Raw genomic sequence first — 24800 nt, forward strand, 5'->3', positions numbered from 1 at the left:
TTATAAATGCTTGTGTTTGGCTGTGAAGTATTTCCACACAGTTGTATATTATAAAGGTTATATAGACTTTAGTCTTTGAGCCATTCTGGCCATGAATAAGTTTTTGATCCAAATCATTTCCTTGTAGCTTAATGTTTATATTCATGGCGTGCTGAAAGGCAAACCTCCACCTCTGTTTCAAGTCTTCTGCAGCATCTAACAGATTTTTCTTCCAGTATTTTCCAGCATTTGACTCCATCTTCCCAACAACTCCCTTGCCGTACTAAAGAAAAACATCTTTACAGCGTGATGTTCCCACCATGCACCACCGTGGAAATGGTGTGTGCATGGTGTTCGTTTTCTGCCAGGCGTATCGTTTGCATGTTGGCCAAGGAGCTCAGATTTGGTTTCATCTGACCAGAACACAAATATCCCACAAGTTTGTCGTCTGCCCTTGTTGGGTTGTGGAAAAACTGCAGATGGGACTTCCCATGGCTGTCTTTCAACAATGTCTTTCTTTCCTTTGGTCAATACTCCATTCCAAATAATGAACTGAATATTACTGATGTTCAAAAGCTTGTTTTATAACGCTGCTTTAAACTTATCCACAAATTTCTCCCTCACATGTTCGCTGTGTTCCTTGGTCTTCGTGACGTTGTTTGTCCACTAACTGAGGCCCACATACAACAGCTGCATTTATTCAGAGATCTAATGGAACATCGGTGGACTCCATTTACTAATTGGATAACTTCTGAACGTTTTTTAGGATTACAGCGGTAAAGAGTGCCGACTCCAAACGCCAATATTCTTTGAAAACCTGTTGAGAAAATGAGGCTGCAAATGACAAAAATAAAAATAAAACATTAGCCAAGCTGTAAAGATTGCTAGATTAGATTCTGTTTGGTCATTATTGATGGCAGTCATGGCACCTAAATGCCTGACTAGAAGGCCAGCTCTCAGGTCTCCTTAACCTTGCCTGCAGGTTGAATTCCCGCAGCATTTGCGCGTTCATAAGGCTCTAACACAGTGCATATGTTAGAGCTTTACCCATGTGTACTCAGATGTCCCAGTAAGCCATGACCAAGTGACAGACGGGCTGAACACGCTCCTATAAAACTAAAGCATTCAGCGGTCCCCATCTATTTTACGTCCACAAGTGCTTTCTCTGTGGAAAGAAACAAGTGTGGGAGGGGGCACATGGAGTCCAGACAACAGATTTGGATTTTTCTTACCAGCTAACATTTAAAACCCATTATGTGTTTTACTGCTGATGCAGTGGTAAACTTTACTTTATTCTCATCTTTTTTTTCCAAGTCTAATGCCGTGGAAGAGATTTAACCCTGCTAACAGATTTCTTCTATATTTGCTCTTGTCTCAGTTAAATGTTTTGGCTCATCAAATTAATCTTACTATCAGACAAAGATAACCTGAGTAAATAGAAAAATGCTGTTGTCAAGTGATTATTTAAATCATTAAGGACAAAAATCCATTCAAACCAATATGGTCCTATGTGAAAAAAAAATTATGAATTACATGTGAAACATTTTTCGTTTTGTTTTTCTTGCCCGTTTACTACCAGACCGGTAGAATCAACAAATCACGTAAAGAGATCCTGTATGAACATTAAGCTGGCAAAAAAAAAAAAAAAAAAAAAAAAACACTCAAAAAGCAACACATTCAGATCTGAGCTAAATTATTTAAAAACAAGAGAGAAAAGTCATGGACGTCTATTTAACTGGAAACAGTTACAAAACAACTTGGAAGGTTTTGTGATGTCAGTGAACCAGACAACAAACTTCCCACTAGTGACTGGCCCACAAGTATTGCTTAAAAAGTGCAATGACTCTCTCAGAACAACAGCTAAAGCTCTGCAGACCTTGCTTGCCTAAGTTAAGGTTCAACTCCATGATTCAACACAAGAGAGAGAGACTGGGGGGGGGGGGGGGGGGGGGTTTATTTGCTTCCCCGAAAATCATAACGAGCCCAAAGACTCCTGTGAAGGTGTTCTGTGGACTGACAAGACAAACGTGGAACTTTCTGAAAGGTTTTTAATCCTATTAAATCTGTTGTAAAACTACCATATTTTTAAACTATAAGCACTATAAGCAAAAATTGATGGTGCAGCTTATATCTGATCACCGTTCTGCTTACTGACTGATTTTATGTGGTACAATGCGCTCAAAAATCTGTTAAAATGTGAAAGTAAGACTTTGGATAGCAACATAGCCGCTCTGCTCAATGGATATTAGGAGCATTACGGTACACTGTGTCACTACCTGTTAGGACCCCTGAGCTGTCTACCAGACTGCCTGACTGAAATGTCTAAACTAGAAGTGCATTCATGTAAGGCAGCCTGGAGCACACGCTAGCAACAATAAACCTGGTAAGTTCATTAAATATAAAAGTTAAGTTTATTTCGGTCTTATATTAGAAACAGGGCAGTGTAGTCCAGCTACTCTGACCTCCTGACAGAGACGGATAGAGAGCTGTGCATGTGAAGGGACGCACTGCAAAACACCAATTTCAAGAAAATCTTACAAGATTTTCTTGAAATTAGTGTTTATTCCTTGATTTGGGCAGCTAATTGACCAATGGAATGAGTATTTTTATCCGTAAAATTAGATAATTAGATACCCTGCTTGAAATAAGATGAAGACGAAAATCTCATTCCATTGGCAAATAGTCATATTTACCTGCTCTAATCAAAGAAAAATACACTAATTTCCAGAAAATTTTACTTTTGGTTCCCTTTTTGCAGTGCGGAGTGATATTACACACTTAGGAAGACTATTGAATGCGCCTAATAATCCGGTGCGCCTTATGGTCCATAAAACTACGGTAACTGCCTTTCATGGCCTAAAGCTTATGCGACAGGATAACGATGTGAAGCATACCAGGAAGTAAGCCTCTGTTAAGACAAAAAAACAAAACAAAAAAAATGAAAAAACAAAGTGCAGGTCCTGGGGTGGCTCTATTGATACGCTGTGGCACAGTGGGCCATAACTCCTCAGCAGGGATGTAAAATTTCACTAAAGCTTGACAGTAGATGTCGCCCTCAAGTGTTGCAAAATCTGCCATTATCTTTAGGAGGCTGAGGAAGACGTTACCATGACAACAAAAAGCAAAAAAAAAACAGAAAAAATCTAAATGAGAGTAAAAACAGTTAAAATCTGTTCAATAACCATTTCTTTCCTGCGTGTTTTTGGGTACCTGCTCTATTTATTCTGCGTTCTCAGACTAAAGTCATTAACCTGGCACATGATTAAGGTGAACATTGTTTCACGTTAATAGATCAAACTAAAAGGATAACATTTGCTTTTTTTCCACTTTAATTACCTTCAGCAAACGCATCTTTAATTAAAGAAAATTATTCATGCTCCACAGATAATGACCGTTAGTAATTGTGCTGTATCGCAGAGCTGCAAGTCGTCTCGTCAACTACTTGTGCGTTGGAACAGCTTGATTTAGTCATAATGTTTCACCTGCCGCCGTCAACTTGCCTGAAATTGCTTTGTGCTTCTTTTGTTTGCAATAAATAAAAAAAAAGATTTAAAAAAAAAGGTGAAATAAGTGCACTGGGCCGGTCAGCGCACCAGAACAATATCCCGGCCGCTGCAGGAGCAGGAGGCCAGAGGCATTTGTTCACTCTCCACCGCATTATGTCTGACCTTCAGTCTGCCAAGCAGCCGCTCTCTCTCGCATTCACCCCCCCAAGGACCGACACCCAAAAATAGATTGTAGTCTGACCCATGCAAACAGGTTACTACCATCGAGGCATGCACAGTATATACATGCATTTATAAAACGCAGACGCCCACAACCACTTTTCACACCCTTTATCTTTCTATTTTTAGTCCCCAAGGTTTCAGGAGCACTCCGCGCCGGAGTTGTCTTACTCTCTCACTCAGTGTAATGTATAATATGCAGGCGTATGGACAGTGGGCTGCATTATCAGACATCATACCTACAGGTGGGACAGGGAAGACCCACCGGAGCAGCTCAGTTTGACACATACCTTCAGTAAACATCAGTGTCGCCGCTTCCAGAGAACAACCTTTGCAGAAGAGTTAAAAAAAAACGACCGTGACATACAGTATATTGCTGTGAAGCGTAATAGTGAAGTAGAAGAGCAATGATGCTTGGTGTCAATGAAATGTGGGCTCTGAATTTGTAATTAGCTCTTCTGAATCGAACCTTTTTTGAAGCCACTGCAGTTAACGCAATTCAATTTTATTTATTTATTTATTTAGCGCTAATTCATGAAGCATGTCATCTCAAGGCTCTTTCCAAAGTCAAATTCAATCAGATCCTCCAGGTTGGTGAGAAAGTTTCCTCTCTAAGGAAACCCAGCAGGTTGCATCAAGTCTCTCCAAGCAGCATTCACTCCTCCTGAAAGAGCGTAGAGCCACAGTGGACAGTCGTCTGCATTGTTGATGGTTTTGCAGCAATCCCTCATACTGAGCATGCATGAAGCGACAGTGGAGAGGAAAACTCCCCTTTAACAGGGAGGAGAACCTCCAGCAGAATCAGAACCAGGCTCAGTGTGAACGCTCATCTGCCTCGACCCACTGGGGCTTAGAGAAGACAGAGCAGAGACAGCTGCAGGTCTTTTAGGGGATGTCTCTACCAGCCTGGTCTCTGGATGCCAGACGAAAGCCTTTGCCCCATTCTTCTTAACAAAACATAAAATAAAATCACCCAAACTCAGTCAGATCAAACAGATAGGCTCTGTGAATATCAGTTTAAATTGTGGCAGAGATTTCCATCTATATTTAGGTCTGGACCTTGACTCAACCACGCCATCACATGAATCTGCGTTGGTCTAAACCCTTCCACAGTAGCTCTGTCTGTGTGTTTAGTGAGTTACTGCTGGAAAGGGAACATCTGCTCCAGACCCACTAACATGTTTTCCACCCCCAGGATTGTCGTGTATGTTTGCTAAATCCATCTTCACATCAACCCTGAGCGATTAACCTGTCCGTTCTTAAAAGCACGAGGTTGTCGGCACCACGTTTCACCTGCCGACGGTGTGTTTGGGTTCATGTTCGGACAAAGTTTCCCACCACGCAGACCAAAGATGATTCATTTGGTCTCCTTTGACCAGAGCACCGTCTTCAAAATGTTTTTCTGGCTTGTGTCAAAATGGAAAAGGGTCTTTTTAATCAAAGTTTTCTTCTTTACAGTCTTCCAAAATGGCCAGCTGTCCTCCAGAGTTACCGTGTGTCTCGTGGCTACTACTCTGCAACTCTTACAACTTTCACAATGCTTTTTATTTTTTTAATTTTTTAATAACTTACATTCACTAACAAGCTTCCAAAGTGTTCACAGAACAGCTGTTTGTGCTGAGATGATGCAGTTTTCGCTCATTAGGTTTCTTCTGAAATGTTTCATGCACGAGCACCGCACACATTTCAGGAGTTTGTTGGAAGACATGTTGAAAACTATTATTATCCCCCCCGCATAAAATCCCCAATAAAGCATGTTAAAGTTTTCACGGCTGCAACGTGACCAAAATGTGGAAGATTTCCGGGGATATGAATACTTTTGCAAGGCGCTGCATTCACACCGGTCAGACATTTCAGTCATTTAAAAAAGTACCACTTGAACAGGAAACTATTTAAAAGCTTTTCCTGCCGTTAATAGTGGTGTTGTTTGATACTTGCATCTAGAGAGCAAAGATGCCGTGCCGCAGGAACGTTGTGAGTTTTAAAAACCAAAGCAGAGAAAACTTAGAAACCCACACAGGGTCATCACGTTACCCTGCCTATCAGATCATATCTACCTTATGTAAAAATAGAAATCTAAGTTTCCGTTGATGCAATTGATAATAGCAGAAACGTACAATACTCCTATTACAATATCATAACTCAAATGATAAATATTTAGAATTTTTTATTGCTTGTAAAAGGTAAAAAAAAAAAAAAAAAAAAAAAAGCTCTGACTACTTCGTGTTACATAATGGTTGCAGCTGCTTGATTGCCCTGATTGTGGACAAAGCGTCGCTCAGCCAGAGAACAGCAGGAGCCGCAGTGAAAGCTTTGCTCATTGCTGATTAGGCCTGATATACACCGGGCACTATATGGAACGATCTTTAATGGCGTCTCTGACCTTTTTCTCAGCACACACAGAAACCACCTTGGGTTATCACTCTGCCCAAACACACGTCCCCCCCCCAACCCCCGATACTTTTAACTTTGGCAATCCGTCACGTCCAAATCTGAATCAACACTGGCTGCTGTGTTGCATTAAGGGGATGTAGTACTATGCCGGCAATGAGGCACTAAATAAATCCTAAATTAAAACATAGAAATGCTTAACTAACTTTACAACATGCTGGTGAAGATTCTCAGTCATCCAGGTCATGGTCATTCCAAAAAAAGGTAAAAAACAAAGCAACTGGACTTGTTTTCCGTAGTTGAAGACGTTTCGCTTCCTCTCCAGGAAGCTTTCTCAATGCTTTGTTTTGTTTTTTACCTTTTTTTGGAATAACTTTACAACAAAATGTACAAAGGTTTTGGACAGACATCAAAACAACAACAGGATGGCAAACTAGTTGAGATGTACTTCAGTTCCCCCCCATTTCAGTCCCAGAAAATAAATCCTTTTCATGCAAATTTAAATTATGTTATTCTGAAATATAAGGGAGAAACTTCCCTGAACCTCGTGGAAGATCCAGAGATTCTGTCCTTTTTGAGAAATTTCATATCAAAAAACCACAAGCTTCACATCAAATGCCACACGGGAGAACAAACAGAATAAAAAGCATAATTCGGGTCGTTAAGTGCTGTGCTGCAGCTCTGTTCTGATCAGGAGGACTCACTTAAATCGGTAAACAAGCAACAGCCCCATTTATATCATTGGGACAATCCAGTCTCTTGGAAGAGCGGGCACTTTCAGCGCATCTCTGTTTCAGCTCAAAGCAGGTCAAGAGAGGAAAAAGCATCAATAAAAAGTAAAAAAAAGTGTGCCAGCGCAAAAGAAAGCAAGGAAGGCTTTTACAGCGTGCAAAGAGCTTCTGATAGATGCACGGGCCCTTCCTCTTTCACGTATGCCGCCTGTCCCCCTCTCCTTCAAAAAGAGCGTGATTACGGAGACGACGCGTCCTCCAGCATGCAGGCTTTTGAGAACAGACGCAGAAAGTAATGTCTGCGCCGGGAGAAAGACAAGAGCCAAAAGACAACAACAACAACAAAAAAATGTTAAAAAGTAGGTTGCAATGTTCTTGTTCATCACAGAAGGAACAGACAACGTATTCAAAGTCGTCATGTGTTTTTTTTTTTTTAAGCAAACAGAAAAGCTACGAGGTTTTCCAAATTCTTCCAGAGGGTTTAATGTGAAGAAGATGAATGAAGGCGAAAGCATCAATGTGGGGTCCATGTTTGACTCTAACAGCAGCACCCATCACTCCTCGTTTACCAAGTTAAACAAATGTCTCAACTTATATTTTTAGTCCAGCTTGTTTGACTGGAACCCACAGAGCACGCTCCGTTGACATGTTGCTGTCTGAAGTGTGTGTAGGTGTCATTTCCACTTAAAAGCCAGAGAGTGAATCGTAATGAAGTGAGGAGGCAAAACGAGCGGAGTGGGAAGAAAAAAAAAAAAAAAAAGGGGGGGGGGGCGGACTCCCCCGCCAGGAGCAACGGGTGTACAAACAGCAACCTCACAAAGCAGGAGTGATTCATTTAATGGGATTCTGTGCGAGAGCCAAATTTAGCCTCTCTGCTTTGTATTTCAACAAAAAGTGGATCAATCGAGAAGGGGAGGGAGGGGAAGAAAAAAAAAAAAAGTTAACGAGCGATATTGTCATGCGGGGAGACGAGCTGGAGAGCTCTGATAGGAGGATACAGTAGAAGGAGGGAGATGGATGGACCTGACAGGAAGGAGGAGAGGTCTGAGGATGCCAGCTGGAAGGATGATGAAGCTCAGGACAGCCTAATTAGATTAGGGGGCAGAAAATTACACGTATTTTCTTTGCATCCTCCTCCAGAAAAACAGAATCCAATGATCCTGAACCTTCAGGAGTTTGATCAAGCTGTAGGGAAAAAAAAAAAAAAAAAAAAAAAAAGGAAGAAAAGACACACAACACGTCCTCTAGAGGCAAAAATCTGTTTTTGTCTGTGTGCAGCATGCATGTGCGGGGGCTTTTGCATGAAGCCTGTAGGGAAATCTACTGCACAGACATAATTGGGCATGAATAACATGCAGCATGGGCTGATGATAGAATGATATGCACAGACAGATGGATTAAGCCCCGAATGTGCCTCTCGGTTCTGTGCAAGCCATGTTGTAATCCGTTGACCTGCATTCGTGTCTCCTGCTAAATAAATTTGAGCAGCATCAGGTGTGTGTGTGTGTGTGTGTGTGTGTGTGTTTGTGTGTGTGTGTGTGTTTGCAGCAGAGCAGCTTGAGACAGGAGAACAAGCCGAGTAGCACCCCGCACGTGTTGCTGGGATTTTTAATCTTGGACCGACTGAGACGGCAGAAGAGATGACTCAAACATGAACAAACTGAGGCGTTGACTCAAAAAAACAAAAAAAAACACACACTCGTCAGAAATGTGAGGCAGAAGGCAGCGTCTCACCCGGTGTGCGTCCTGCTCAAACACGGCTTCGTGGACGCTGCACGCAAAGAGCGCTGAGGGAAGGTCACTCAGGTCCATCATCTCCTCCGCCATGCCATCCTGGTCGCTCTCCCCGAACACCATGTCCTCCTCTTCCTCGTCCTCCTCCTCCTCCTCGTCCTCCTCAGGATCACTGCTGTAAGCCTCCGAGCCGTTGCTCCACGCCTTAAAGTTCTCTCGGAGCATGTTGAATCCTTGGCAGGCGATTACTGCTGGAGCTGAGAAATAAGAAGATGAAACATGGAAATGTCTGAAAGTAAGTAGGAAGTAACAAAAAAACAACAACTAATATATGTTTCATTACATTTTCAGTTTTTCAGCTGTTTTGTTCCAATCTGCCAGAACCTTGATGAACATGCCCTTTGATTCAATCTTTGAGTAAAGAAAATCTTGTTTTTTTATCTTAATAATAAAAGTTATTAAAGGAGCAGGAAAGTGTTGAATAATAGTTGCAGGTTCATCACAATAAATTAGAATATCGTCGCTATACTAATTTAAATAGTTGCTTTCTAGAAATCTTGATGACGTCTCCAGAATTTTGAATAAAAGGCTATTCTTAAAAACACAAATATGTCATGTTCTTGTTATGCATGATAACAGAGACTGACTTCACAGTTGTGCAGCGGACGGTCACTGTAAGCCACTAAAGGCCGATGTTTAAAGACCTGGCTGTTCACAGGCGTATTAATGGAGAGATGAGCAGAAGGAAAGTGGGATAAAAAAGGTTCACAAGTGACAGGAATAAATGCAGCTTAAAGAGGATTGTGCAGCGAAGCCAAATCAAGAGTTTAGCGCAGATTCACAGGGCATAGACTGCAGATGAAGTCAGAAAACTCCAGACATCGGTTTATATCTACAACCGATAGAAAACTCCTGAAGCAGAAGCAAGATCAGAAGCGTCAAAAGGAGAAAAAAGGACTGGAGCTCATCGGCCCACAGTCCTGTTTTCTAATGTTTTTTTAAAAAATATAATTATTATTTAATTTGGAAGTCAAGATCTAGGTAGCTTGAGGTTCCCCACAGTGGGAGGGGATTTTCTAAGCTAGTTTTCATGATGGTCATTTTAGAGCACTTCATGCTTCCTTCTGCTGACAAGCTTTATGGAGACGTTGATTTCATTTTCAACCGGACCTGGTGGTACCGACCCACACTGCCAAAGGTACCAAAAGCTGGTTCAATGACCTCGCCTAGAGCAGGGGTTACCAACGTGGGGCCCGCGGGCACCAGGTAGCCCCCAAGGACCGTATGTGGGGCCCTCAAGTCTGTTCAAAAACCAGCACAAGCCTCCAGGGAGCCGCATTTAAAATGTTATTTTACTTAGTTACTCTCCTTTTTAATCTTTTTAACTTGACTTGTTGTCAAGTGGAACATGAGAGACACCAAACCCGACAATGCAGATGAGGCGACTATTACCACAAGCTGGGCTTCCTGAACACCTGAGCAGAACCACAGGTTAGGCTGCATCGATGTATAAATCCATACCCATCCAGGTGTCGACCTCATAATTTAGTGTACACGGTATGTTTATCAGCAGTTTCTCTATAAAAACCTCCCTTTTATTGGCCTTATTCTAATCTTAAGAGAAGATACATTTTAGGGTTGTCATTACCTGTGAACCATGATTATAAATAACAGACTTAAGTGCTTGGAATACATTAATCTGAGTGCAAATCTCGACGATAAATGTCATAAAAAAAAAACTGAATTACCTAAATAAAATAAACGTTTCGGTGACATTTTAATTTGCTGAGACGCACCTGTAGGTTACCTGTCCTGACCCTTTTGATCACTTTCATTAGTTGGAACAAACGATCGACGTTGGATCGGGAGAGGAGCGCCACCTAGTGGCAAACAGTTAAACATTTCACAGCGGCGCTCTTTAAGCGACTGCAGCGCGTTTAGATGCTGCACGCAAAATATCCAGAACGAAGGTGACTGATGTCTGTTCATATAAATGTATTCATTTCCTAAAAATGGGACCAGGAGAGTCGCTTAAATGCTCGCAAAGGAGCCGGAGAAAACGATCTGCAGCCCGTCTAGCTCCCGCACGGCCGTCACAAGCGGAAATACCAGACCGGCAGCTTGTTCCTTCGTCTTGCAGCTTGATTATAGCTGCTTTTTTTTTTATCCAAAAGTTTAAACTAATCCGCACATAAATTATGAAGTCTCTGTGTCAGCTTCTCTCTGATGGCGTCAAATCCAAAAGCTCCAGCCTCATCATCACTCACCGCGCCGCCGTCAGTGAAAGTGACCAGGACGCTCCATCGCAAACGGAAGCAAATCGCAATCTTCCCGTGACTTTTTGCTGAATGAACCGGATTGGTGACGCTCTTATTTTCGTGGGTGTCGTCGGATGCGTGGGCGTTTGTCGTCCGCGGATGGCCATTGGGCGTGATCGCCGCGCAAAACCACCCCGCCGCCGCCGGGGCGCGCAGGTGGAGCCAATGAGGGGCCGGCGGCGGCGCGTAGCGGCCAACCGGGCTGCGGGGAAGGGGGAGGAGGCTCCGCGGCAGGATTGGTGGAGAACGTGGAGCCGAAAGTGGCCCCTGCTGTAAACTGCTTTAAATGCTTGGCAAGGACGTCTCAGTGCGTCACGTCATCAGTCCAACTGGAAGTCTGTTCACTGCGCGTCCCGCTGAGTTAAGATGAGCTTAGTGTGCTTAAAGATTTACAGGCTGATCACTTTGCAGGATCTACCTGTTGCACCTGCACCTGAGTATTTTTACCGATGCATTCATTTATCTAAGGGAAAATATGCTCTTTGCATTCATTTGATAAAAAATGTTTTCCATCCACTCCAAGATTGGATGTATCTTGCTTATCCGCATGTTTTCTCGTGATACAAAATAAAATGAGGCAAAACATGCAATATATATATATATATATATATATATATATATATATATATATATATATATATCTTCTCGCAGAGGTTTGAAGAGACCTCTGGGAGATGTTCAAAGCTTGGGAGATCGCTTGAGAAACTAACCCCGTCTTAAAACCTCTGTAAAACCAAATGTTATTGTGCTGCTGGTTTGCAACAATATAAATGTTCTTTGTTTGATTCGTAGCCCTTTGTGGACTTTCCACTTCAGTTATATTGCGATGTTCTATGACTTATAGTCCTGGTCAAATACACTGACATCTATGGATGCACTGCTAACCTGGAAAATAATCAAGACCATGAATAATTTGACAATCTTAAGGATCTTAAGATTTCTCTCTTGATTTTATAATAAATTATTTTCTTTTTTTAAGGGATTTTTAACAGATCATAAACCCTGAAAAAAAAAAGACTTTGTAAACATGCCACAACTGATACTAGAGGTATCATTAGAAAAGTTTACACTATGATAAAAAGATGCATTTTATTTTCCTTATTTGGTTAAATTACACCTTAGAAAAAAATATTTAAACCTTATGTTTATTCAAACACCAACAGATCTGAACCTGTTTTATCATGCAGTCTTACCCTGAATTATTGCAGCAACAAGCTTCACTTAAATAGTACGTTAAAAATCAGACCGAGACATAATACGTCAGCAATAAATACATCAAATGGTCACAGTAGTCCCAACATGAAGAACTTCATTTAAAAACAGAGTTATTCAAAGTAAAGACACCCAACAGTGTAAAGCTGCAGCGCTGCAACTTTACACTGTTGGGTCAAAACTCTGCCGTTTATGATTAGTACAAATATTTACTGGAAGAACAGGGAAGCCCTTGTAACAAAACTGCGCGGTACAGACACAATATTTCTGTGGAAGTCACTGCTTAGTGTGTTTTTTTTTTTCAAAGATGACAGAAAACTTTAACAGGGGAATAAACAAAAGTAATAAGTTACTTCACTCTGCCACCAATCTTTGGTTCCTCTGAGATCAACAAGTCTTTTACGCACGCAGCGTTCACAAATGAGACAACTGTTAAAATATATACAGAGATATGCCAGCTTCACCAGTTTGAGCTCATCCAGACATCCCCACCCCTAAATGTTCTTTTACAGACAGAAAACCCCAAACTACATCCAGGGAGGTAGTGAGGGAGCAGAAATTAGAAAAAAAAAAATGAGCTTATTCCATTTAAAACAGTAAATAAGTCCTTTAGGAAAGCTTTCCCCTGACAAGTTTGGTTCTGGATATAAATAGGAAGCATGTGTGAGAATTTAAGGCGACACTGGAAATTAGAGGTTTGTAAAAACACCCATCTAGGAGGTTTGTTTTTTGTTTTTTTTTATGAGGCAGCAACAAGTTTCAATCCATCTTCAGGTTGGTCCGACCAGGAGGCGAATCTGTGCCTCTCACGGTCACCGCTGGATGTTCCAGGTTGACCGGCAGCGTAGCGGGGGCCACGCCGTCGTTGTTAACCAGAGCGCCGTAGGAGAAGGAGCCGTTGTAGTCCGGCTGGACCACGAGGCCGTTGTCGTGAATGGTCGGCACGCCTGAGCCCAGAGACAAACACACGTGAGCGGCGGTCCACACTGACCTGCTGTATGTGGAGTTTAACGTTTAGTTTTAATACAAACCCTTGGCCACATCCATGGTGACATACGGCTCAAACAGCTTGGCCTTTTTCCTGTACTTGGTGACGAGGAAGACGCCGAGGAAACACAATGCAGACCTGCACACACACAAAAAAACAAAAAACATTTTAATTTTTTTTTTTAAACTAACAATGATACTGTCGTTTCCACATAAACTGTTTTCATTTTAAATAGTAAATGGACTGAACTGAGATAGTAGGCTTATACTAATGCTGACCAGAGTAGCACATAAATTAACCTGACTCTCGCCAGCTGTATTTCACTCCGCCTAGCTTCACTCACATACATCTGGGAATGATCCATAGGAATTGCCTTTATTGAAGGCTGGGCCTTATCAAAACTCCTTGCATATGATTGGATAAGCTACTTGTCTGTCATCTTTATCGATGTGCTATTTCTACCACTCACACCGAAGCTAACCCGTGATGCTAATGATAGCGACGCAGAAATTATTATTTTTTTTTTTTTTAATGTGTTTGCGGCTCTAGTGGCGTTTTATTGACAGTGAGCTGACAGGAAGGGGGGGAAGACAGGCGGCAAAGCGCCGCGGGTCGGAGTCGATTCCGGGCCGACCGCGTTGAGGACTAAAGGCCTCCTAATATGGTTTGCGCTAACCGCTAACCGCTCAGGGGCGCGGTTAACAAAACTTGCCAAATCCGGTCGGGAGAAGGGCGAAAACATCGTTTCCACCAACAAAAGCCTTCAGAGCCGTTCTCTGATGTTCTTTTAATGAAACAATATTAGGTAGATTGGACAACAAGGAAGAAATAGCAGCATCAATGTTAACGCTTGCTTCCTCGACGAGCCGCCATTGCTATCAAAACAGTCTCACGTCACGGTCGCTTCTCCACTACGTCACATCTATGAAACTCCAGCCCTGCGTCCTGATTGGCCAGACCATAAAATTGGTTGGAGAAATCACTTTCTATGGGAGAGGTCCCAAATGGATGTGAGTGGAGCTAGGCGGAGCGACATACAGCTGGCGAGAGTCAGGTTACACATAAATATGAAGTGGAAGGAAAATGCTGCATGTTTATCTAAATATTTTACAGCAAAAAAAAAAAAGTGGAATAAGTATTTAAGACCTAAAAAATAAGATGATTAAATATACTGCACTTGAAATAAGAAGATGGAGATGAGTTGTTTTCCAATTTAAGTGCAAACATCCCATTCCTTTGGCAAATAAGATTATTTACCTGCTCAAATCAAGGTAAATACACCTATTTCACCTAAATTTTACTTTTTCCCCCTTTTTGCAGTGTACTAAAAGGCCCAGTCACTTACCCAAGCAGAAACATGCAGATGTGAAGGACGTCTTCATTCTGGAACTCCAAGTAGAAGACGGCGCCTACAGACAGAGAAGACGAGATTTTCTACAGCCTGCATCTGTCGTGCAGATCAGGAGCCGTTGCCGGATCTTTCGCTCTGCAGCAAACCAAGAGAAATATTCGCAGACACAAAAAAGCGGCGACTTACCGGCCACCACTGCGAACACGGTGGAGAAGATGTAGTTGACGCAGGCGGCCAGAGAGGAGTCGTGCAGGTTACACGCCTGGGAAAGAAACCTGGGAAGACAGCAGCAAGACGAACAGTTAAAACACAACAACGACCAGCGAATTTCAACGCTTTCCAACGCCTCTGCGCCCTCACCTGGCCTGGAAGACGACGGACGCCACCATGCACACGAACATGACGCTGAAGATGGGGTAGTCGAGCTGCATGGAGCCCTCCAGGGTGAGAAGCAGCATGCCAGAAACCGCCTTGACCGTTATGACCGTCACCGAGCCTGTGCCAGAAGACGGCAAGTGGTGGAAATCTTATTCTAACAAGGTGCGATTAAAAGCTAGATTTTAAAAAGACGACCGCCTGTAAACGCAGGAGGACTCACCCAGTAAGGCAGCGAGCAGCAGAACAACAACAAGGTAGTTAGCACTGCGCTGTTTGTAGAAGTACAACAGCAGGCAGAACGCGATGATCTCCAGGAGCTGTCAGGGCAACAACGCACATGGAGTCAATGCAGACAACCCGAAAAAAAAAAACAACGCCGCTGGTTACAGAATACTGGTTAAACGTAAATCTGCTTTCTTCACGGCGGAAATAACTCACCAAATACAGGAGGACGGGCCAGCCCACGATGTGCTTCACGATGTTCCTCGCTTGGAGCTTCTCGTGAGAGTTTGGTCCGAAAGACACAAACAGATACGTCCCTCCGATGATGAGAACGTAGCCCAGGAAGGTAAGCCCGTGGTTCTCTTGAAAATCACAGAGCGCAGGAATGGTTTCACGTTTCAAACGAGTTTCAATGTGAGAGAGAAAAAAAAAAAAAACAGTCTGAGAAAAAAAACATAAAACGTAGAATAAAAGCAATCCAAACCAACCACAGCCCACCTGAAGAAGCAATCCCTTCACTAACTGTGACTGACCACAATTCTAGGAATTTCACCAGCCACCCCAGGGCCTCAATTGAATAAAAACAAAACTGAAGTAATAATCTTTGGACCAACAGAGGAGAGATCAAGAGACTGATGTCTCAGCAGGATCTAGAAAAACTAATCCATGTTTATCTTTAGTAGAACTGATCACTGCAACGGTGTTTTCACAGGACTTCCTAAAAAGTGGATCAGAACGCTGCAGCTGATCCAGAACCTGCTGCCCGCGTCCTCACTAAGACTAAGAACGTAGAGAACATGGACCCGGTTCTGAAGTCCTCACTAAGACTAAGAACGTAGAGAACATGGACCCGGTTCTGAAGTCCTCACTAAAACTAAGATTGTAGAGAACATGAACCCGGTTCTGAAGTCCTCACTAAGACTAAGAACGTAGAGAACATGAACCCGGTTCTGAAGTCCTCACTAAGACTAAGAACGTAGAGAACATGGACCCGGTTCTGAAGTCCTCACTAAGACTAAGAACGTAGAGAACATGGACCCGGTTCTGAAGTCCTCACTAAGACTAAGAACGTAGAGAACATGGACCCGGTTCTGAAGTCCTCACTAAGACTAAGAACGTAGAGAACATGGACCCGGTTCTGAAGTCCTCACTAAGACTAAGAACGTAGAGAACATGGACCCGGTTCTGAAGTCCTCACTAAGACTAAGAACGTAGAGAACATGGACCCGGTTCTGAAGTCCTCACTAAGACTAAGAACGTAGAGAACATGAACCCGGTTCTGAAGTCCTCACTAAGACTAAGAACGTAGAGAACATGGACCCGGTTCTGAAGTCCTCACTAAGACTAAGAACGTAGAGAACATGGACCCGGTTCTGAAGTCCTCACTAAGACTAAGAACGTAGAGAACATGGACCCGGTTCTGAAGTCCTCACTAAGACTAAGAACGTAGAGAACATGAACCCGGTTCTGAAGTCCTCACTAAGACTAAGAACGTAGAGAACATGGACCCGGTTCTGAAGTCCTTCCACTAAGACTAAGAACGTAGAGAACATGGACCCGGTTCTGAAGTCCTCACTAACACTAAGAAAGTAGAGAACATGGACCCGGTTCTGAAGTCCTTCCACTAAGACTAAGAACGTAGAGAACATGGACCCGGTTCTGAAGTCCTCACTAAGACTAAGAACGTAGAGAACATGAACCCGGTTCTGAAGTCCTCACTAAAACTAAGATTGTAGAGAACATGAACCCGGTTCTGAAGTCCTCACTAAGACTAAGAACGTAGAGAACATGGACCCGGTTCTGAAGTCCTCACTAAGACTAAGAACGTAGAGAACATGGACCCGGTTCTGAAGTCCTCACTAAAACTAAGATTGTAGAGAACATGAACCCGGTTCTGAAGTCCTCACTAAGACTAAGAACGTAGAGAACATGAACCCGGTTCTGAAGTCCTCACTAAGACTAAGAACGTAGAGAACATGGACCCGGTTCTGAAGTCCTCACTAAGACTAAGAACGTAGAGAACATGGACCCGGTTCTGAAGTCCTCACTAAGACTAAGAACGTAGAGAACATGGACCCGGTTCTGAAGTCCTCACTAAGACTAAGAACGTAGAGAACATGAACCCGGTTCTGAAGTCCTCACTAAGACTAAGAACGTAGAGAACATGGACCCGGTTCTGAAGTCCTTCCACTAAGACTAAGAACGTAGAGAACATGGACCCGGTTCTGAAGTCCTCACTAAAACTAAGATTGTAGAGAACATGGACCCGGTTCTGAAGTCCTCACTAAGACTAAGAAAGTAGAGAACATGGACCCGGTTCTGAAGTCCTTCCACTAAGACTAAGAACGTAGAGAACATGGACCCGGTTCTGAAGTCCTCACTAAAACTAAGATTGTAGAGAACATGAACCCGGTTCTGAAGTCCTCACTAAGACTAAGAACGTAGAGAACATGAACCCGGTTCTGAAGTCCTCACTAAGACTAAGAACGTAGAGAACATGGACCCGGTTCTGAAGTCCTTCCACTAAGACTAAGAACGTAGAGAACATGGACCCGGTTCTGAAGTCCTTCCACTAAGACTAAGAACGTAGAGAACATGGACCCGGTTCTGAAGTCCTCACTAAAACTAAGATTGTAGAGAACATGGACCCGGTTCTGAAGTCCTCACTAAGACTAAGAAAGTAGAGAACATGGACCCGGTTCTGAAGTCCTTCCACTAAGACTAAGAACGTAGAGAACATGGACCCGGTTCTGAAGTCCTCACTAAAACTAAGATTGTAGAGAACATGAACCCGGTTCTGAAGTCCTCACTAAGACTAAGAACGTAGAGAACATGAACCCGGTTCTGAAGTCCTCACTAAGACTAAGAACGTAGAGAACATGGACCCGGTTCTGAAGTCCTTCCACTAAGACTAAGAACGTAGAGAACATGGACCCGGTTCTGAAGTCCTCACTAAAACTAAGATTGTAGAGAACATGAACCCGGTTCTGAAGTCCTCACTAAGACTAAGAACGTAGAGAACATGAACCCGGTTCTGAAGTCCTTACTAAGACTAAGAACGTAGAGAACATGGACCCGGTTCTGAAGTCCTTCCACTAAGACTAAGAACGTAGAGAACATGGACCCGGTTCTGAAGTCCTTCCACTAAGACTAAGAACGTAGAGAACATGGACCCGGTTCTGAAGTCCTCACTAAAACTAAGATTGTAGAGAACATGAACCCGGTTCTGAAGTCCTCACTAAGACTAAGAACGTAGAGAACATGAACCCGGTTCTGAAGTCCTCACTAAGACTAAGAACGTAGAGAACATGGACCCGGTTCTGAAGTCCTCACTAAGACTAAGAACGTAGAGAACATGGACCCGGTTCTGAAGTCCTCACTAAAACTAAGAACGTAGAGAACATGGACCCGGTTCTGAAGTCCTTCCACTAAGACTAAGAACGTAGAGAACATGGACCCGGTTCTGAAGTCCTCACTAAAACTAAGATTGTAGAGAACATGAACCCGGTTCTGAAGTCCTCACTAAGACTAAGAACGTAGAGAACATGAACCCGGTTCTGAAGTCCTCACTAAGACTAAGAACGTAGAGAACATGGACCCGGTTCTGAAGTCCTCAACAAGACTAAGAACGTAGAGAACATGGACCCGGTTCTGAAGTCCTCACTAAAACTAAGAACGTAGAGAACATGAACCCGGTTCTGAAGTCCTCACTAAGACTAAGAACGTAGAGAACATGGACCCGGTTCTGAAGTCCTCACTAAGACTAAGAACGTAGAGAACATGGACCCGGTTCTGAAGTCCTCACTAAGACTAAGAACGTAGAGAACATGGACCCGGTTCTGAAGTCCTTCCATGGCTCCCTGTATCTCAGAGAATAAACTTTAAAATCCTTCTGTTAGTCTATAAATCCCTGAATTAGCACCTAAATCCATCACAGACTTGTTATCAGGGCATCAACCCTCCAGACCACTCAGGTCTTCTGGCTCCAGCCTGCTCTGCAGAACCAGAACCAGAACCAGACATGGAGAAGCAGCATTTAGTTCCTATGCTCCACTGATCTGGAACAAACTTCCAGAAAAAGTGCTGAAAGCCTGAGTTCCTTTAAATCAAGATTAAAAACACATTTGTTTGAAATTGCCTTTGAATGCTCTAGTTAAACTGTTTTACTGTTTTTAATGTTCCTTTTTGTTTCTACATTCTATCCCTACTTGCTTTTATTCCTATATTTTAATCATGTAAAGCACTTTGCATTGTCTCTGTACTGAATTGTGCTATATAAATAAATTTGCCTTGCCTTCATTACTGCCAGGACCTGACTGACAACACGAAGTAGGCCACAACATCTTAAAACGCTATGCATCACGCGCCGATCACTGGAAATGTGAGAACAGCTAAAAAACCGTCATTGCCGGTCAGGTAACAGCCATGAAGCCATTTTTGAGACTAAAGTTAACCTCTGTGAGAGTCGTTATCCTCAAATGGAGAAAACATGCAACAGCGGGGAAACTTTATCAAAATGACTCCACAAACACATCAACAACTCATCCAGGAGGTCACAGCAGAACCCAGAACAACATCTACAGCTCAGCAGCTCTTCCTGCCTCAGCTGAGGTCGGTTTTAGGAGAAAAAACGGGGCAGAAATGACCTCCATGGGAAACGTCTACGGACCAAATTAACACAAAAGGTACGGCTCACATCTTGATGATCGCTGAGAGTTTCAGGAAAATATTCTGCGGATTGACAAGACAAAAGTGGAGGTTTTTGGGGAGTTTGCACCCCGTCACGTGTGGTGTAAAACTGACGAAGCATTTCAGAAAAGGAACATGACGCTGATGGTTAAATATGTTAGTATGAAGGAAGTTATGACGCAGTCGAGCAAATGAGTAAATCCTCTTCAGAAAGTCACGGAGTAACTCTGGACGCAACTCTCACAGATTAACCGAGCTTGGATTTCATTCGGCCGGCCTCGTTTAAACGCTTCTGCCGAAGAAGTCGCAGCCTCTGATCGGTACTACTGCTCTCTAGGATTGAAGGAGGGAATCAAGCAAATAAAAATGGCGGCACCCATAACAATCAGGAAGTTATGCTTGGTTATAATTGTGAAATTTAGTTGTTTGCGGAGAGTCAGGCGAAGATGGCAACCTTTGGTAAATTTACTTGATAGAGTCGGCTTTTGGGAAGTGGATAAGACAAACGAACGTCTAATCAGGGCTTACAGAAGCAGGAAACAACGACAGACGTTGAGTTTCATCACGCTGCTAAGAATCATCACTGGTAACTGTGTGGCGCGGTAAAGAAGCTAGTATTTTTATGAATGTCTGAAACCGCAAAATTACTCAGCTAACTGTAAGGAGATGACGCGGTCTGCTCATGCGCTCTTTGTTAATAGAGAACCGAGCAAGAGAAAAACCGGGCCGAGCCCTACTATCGAACTGGTCTAGATTTAGCGCGGTCCGGTTGTGTCTGGCACGGTTCAGTTCAGTTTGCGTTCCATTTACACTCGATAGTTATCTCAGTTACCGAGCTCAGACCGTTCTCTGCATGGTTAAAAAAGGTTAGTGTAAACGGGGCTTTAGGCTATGTTCGCACTGCAGTGACCCAAATCCGATCTTTTTTGTCCATATGCGACTCGTATCCGTCTTTTTCACGGCAGTGTGAACGGCCCAATTCCGATTCTGTGACGTCTCCTTCTAGTATTGGCGCACGTGTGTCGCTTTGCGGTCTTGAACCGTTCAGACAGCAGTATGACGGCGCTCGCATTTAATAGTCGTATGAACGGCCACTTAAAAAAAAAAAAAAAAAAAAAAATCAGATTGCACCAAAAAAAATTGAGCATCAAGACCTGCAGTGAGAACGTAGCCTGGCGGTGTGGCCCCATACCGAGCCACAACCAATGAGAAAAATGGAGTCTAACATGTTTATCTACATTTCAAACTTTACACAAATCCAGTGTCAACTTACGGAGAACGATCGGTGGTTTTCCTGAACTTCTAAAATGATGAACTAAGATTATTCACACCAGAGATGCTTTGACATATCTAGCACTTTAGAGTTTTAATAATGTTCCTACAACGCATTTAATTAAAGACTGGCTGGCGTAAAGGGCTGTGATGGATGTTGCCAAGGTTAACCGTTAGGGCTGAACGATTTTGGAAAATAATCTAATTGCGATTTTCTTAATATGGCGATTTAATGAGATTTTTTTTCCAGTTTAATTTATCATGTCTTTTTAAACATATACAAACAACAAATCATTTTGTTTCCTCGCTGTGCGGATTAGTTGCTAAAACACCCACAGCATCTAAACTCAGAGCAGAAATTATTGCGTTCTGCCTACAATATATTTCAACCAAAATTGCAATTTTGACTTTTCTCCGCATTAACCACAAGCAACAAAAATGGCGTCTAAATAAAGACGTTTGTAAACAAGGACTATTCAAAACAAGAACTTTTAATGTTTCTATTAATCAGAATATTGTTCAAGAGAACAGCTTTTAATTGATTTGGACATCAATCCTTGTTGAAGATAAAGTCCAACCAACAAGCAAGTCTATGTATTAAACTGATTGACCTGTACTTAATAATATGTATGATTATATAAACTCTAAAACAAGTAATAAGTTAGATTATCTCACTGCTGCAACTGTCTTCCCTTCCATGTGGAGGCAAACCCACTTTACACATTTTACCAACACCTAATGGACGTGTCTGATTCACTAATTGTTACATAGCCAAAAATTACAGACTCTGCGATTTGAAAATTGCGTTTCTTGAAATCGTGATTATATTGAAAATGCGATTAATTGTTCAGCCCTATTAACCGTGTGTGGGAGGTCCGATTTAAAGGTGATCACATTCACTACAACGCTTCTAATAATTAGACACATACCAGGGAAATAGTCTGTACAATTCACAGTTTTAAGAGCAGACAAGGGCAGATTTGCATGAAGCAGCACAAGATCTGAAATATTTGCATGGGTCGTCCGTCTTTTGTTCTACTCACTTGCAAAGTCCTTTGCTTTAGATTTCTCGCGCAGGAACAAAAACCCCAAAATTGAGCTTGCTGCAAAACATCAACAACAACAAAAAAGGTTCAAGTTTTGATTTTGATCAAACTTACAGTTCCTGTAAAAGATTTCCCTGCGAGCACCGGCTTCTTTTCACCTTCCAGTCAGTGGTGACAACGTTCAGAGAGACAGATACTCACTGAGGACCGACACAGCGTTGAGGGGGGCTATGACAGCGATAGGGGCGAAGGCGTAGGACACGAAGTTGGCCCCCTCCCCGATGCAGATGAACACAAAACCAGCCCACCAGGTCTTGGTCTCGTAGAAGCTGCGTTGCTCCTTTGTTCCTGCCAGTTTCACATGGCTGTGCTTCTGCAAGACAAGCAGGCGAGCAGCAAATAATTCAAAAGGAGCCCCGGAGCAAAAAAAGAGCTTCTGGCACATTGTGATGAAGCTGTTGCACAAAAAAAGGGAAAGAAATGCAGCTGGGATGGTCAGCCACACAATGAGGGTGAGGCGGGATGATCAATGCGACAGACATGGATAAACAGGCAGAAAACAGTCTTTCCCTGTGGGGTCCAGCTGGCGTTATAAAGCAGCTGATTATGAAACAGCTGATTTAATGACCCAGTGCGGGGACATTCTAAAACGCTTAACGTGAAAAACGCTTAACGTGGCTTAAGGTAGGAAAACAACGAGGAATCATCACCAAATTTCGCATGGCCATATCTTGTCATGAAGACTTAAGCCTGTCAAAAAGAATAAACCGAAATCCAACGATTATAGAAGATATCTCACATTAACGTTTTCTTCTTCATTGGTGCCTATGGCGAGAAAAAGACTTAACGTGGTTTAATGTACCTAATCAACGATCAATGATCACCAAATTTCTCTTTCATATTGTGTTCGATATTTTTTATAGTTTTATGTGCTTATGAAGAGCAATATGAGAGAGAAATTTGGTGATCACCGAACGTTGTTTAGGTACATTAAACCACATTAAGTTTTTTCATATAGCCAGCCTCTATATACTTAATGTCATATAACGTCCATAATAATTGTACTTTGGTTTTAATTTTTGATAGTTTCATGTGCTTAACAATATATGAGAGAAATTTAGTGATCACTGAGCGTTGTTTAGGTGCATTGAATTGCGTTAAGCTTTTTCCTTTGCCTCAATGAGGCAGAAACGCTTAATGTTAGATAACGTCCATAATAATTGGACTTTGGGTTTGACATTTTGACAGTTTTATGTGCTTATTAGGAGCAATATGAAAGAGAAATTTGGTGATCATTGATCGTTGATTAGGTACATTAAACCACGTTAAGCCTTTTTCTCGCCATAGGCGCCAATGAAGAAGAAAACGTTAATGTGAGATATCTTCTATAATCGTTGGATTTTGGTTTATTCTTTTTGACAGGCTTAAGTCTTCATGACAAGATATGGCCATGCGAAATTTGGTGATGATTCCTCGTTGTTTTCCTACCTTAAGCCACGTTAAGCTTTTTCACGTTAAGCGTTTTAGAACGTCCCAGGCTGAAACAGAAACTGTACCTGGACACTCAGGGAAATGCTGACTATCACCCCTCCGAAGATGGCCAGCAGAGTCCCGATGAGATTGTCCTGAAACACGAAGAGACCAGATCAGCTGGGGGAAACACAAATGTTCACGTGACATCTGCTTTTTAAACGCATAAAAACAAACGCGAAGTCGCTTCTGAATTCTGGTTTCTGTTTACCAACACCGTGCTGCCTTCAGGGACCGGTTTGACGTCCCGGAGGAACGGAGCGATTTAACCACTGCCGCATTAGAACTGTTGTTTTAGCCTTTATTAAAGATCACAGATTAACAAACGATGGTCACAAAGGAAGCCGTCTCACCGTGTAGGAGACTCCTTGTTGTGTTTGACTGTTGTCCATGATTGCTCGATTTCAGAGCCGCCTTTTCATTTCATACCCAATTAGCTGGTACTCAGTGGAATATTTCCTTCCGCTCCGCTGATTTCCGTTTGACCGACAACACCTATCGCTCATATTTTTTGACTTTCTCCCCTTAAAATAAAGGAGACACCATCTTCGGGAGGAGCAACATCTCACTTCCGGACTGGATCCACCTGCTTTCGGCCACGAATTGACGCTCTCTGCCCTGGGTGCGCACCATTCCACAGCCGGCACCCGATGCGCCGGAAAGGCGGGGTCAACGCCGTATTAATACTACTACTACTAATAATAAAAAGCCCACTTTTTGCAATTGGAAAAATGACTTTGACTTATATTATAAGTCTCTGAGACTGACTAAATCCAAACCTGCTGTCAAATTATCATCTTTGTTGGAACACTTTGATTTAATATAGGATTGCCCTTTGTTATTATTTTATTATTTGACTTTAGTACAGTTTTAATATAATTTTATTTAGGACACAATTTAGGTGTGTAAACGGTGTGATGTTTATGGTGCCTGGTTTTTGAATTTTTTTATGATCTTTATTACTTATGTGCTCGCTCAATGATGGTCCATTTTCACTGGCCGAAGTATCTGTTAAGAAGTTGCTTTAAAGTGAAATGCATGCACAATTCGCCCTGTCATTGTTTTGTACTTTGTAACGTTTGCAATAAAAAAATAAATTAAAATATAATAATAATAATAATAATAATAATAATAATAATAATAATAATAATAATAATAATAATAATAATTAAATAAAAAACACAGAATAACATGCTCAATTCAGTTTTACTACAAAGGTTTTGTGTCTTGTTTA

General features: G+C 42.3%; 2 protein-coding genes across 2 annotated transcripts in view; both read right to left on the reverse strand.

The window, feature by feature from the left end:
- The window catches only part of rcan3 (regulator of calcineurin 3), a 58142-nt gene extending 47125 nt beyond the window's left edge, over window positions 1-11017 (reverse strand). Inside the window, exons 1-2 of the mRNA XM_012864551.3 lie at window positions 10828-11017; window positions 8561-8817 (exon numbers count right to left, since the gene is read on the reverse strand). Coding sequence (XP_012720005.2) covers window positions 8561-8785 — 225 coding nt within the window. The 5' untranslated portion in view covers window positions 8786-8817; window positions 10828-11017. The remainder of the gene's footprint in view (window positions 1-8560; window positions 8818-10827) is intronic.
- A 931-nt stretch (window positions 11018-11948) lies between these two features.
- Window positions 11949-24174, reverse strand: nipal3 (NIPA like domain containing 3). Its single transcript, XM_036150887.1, has 11 exons — window positions 23920-24174; window positions 23593-23661; window positions 22238-22409; window positions 22034-22093; window positions 15246-15391; window positions 15028-15124; window positions 14790-14925; window positions 14616-14704; window positions 14424-14487; window positions 13122-13216; window positions 11949-13037 (listed from the first exon to the last, which is right to left on the reverse strand). Exons 1-11 carry the CDS (start codon window positions 23956-23958, stop codon window positions 12850-12852), a joined length of 1155 nt encoding a protein of 384 aa, XP_036006780.1. The 5' UTR covers window positions 23959-24174; the 3' UTR covers window positions 11949-12849.
- Window positions 24175-24800: the final 626 nt, after the last annotated feature.

The sequence above is a fragment of the Fundulus heteroclitus genome, chromosome 19 (genome assembly GCF_011125445.2).
Source record: "Fundulus heteroclitus isolate FHET01 chromosome 19, MU-UCD_Fhet_4.1, whole genome shotgun sequence".
Taxonomy (NCBI): Eukaryota; Metazoa; Chordata; class Actinopteri; order Cyprinodontiformes; family Fundulidae; genus Fundulus; species Fundulus heteroclitus.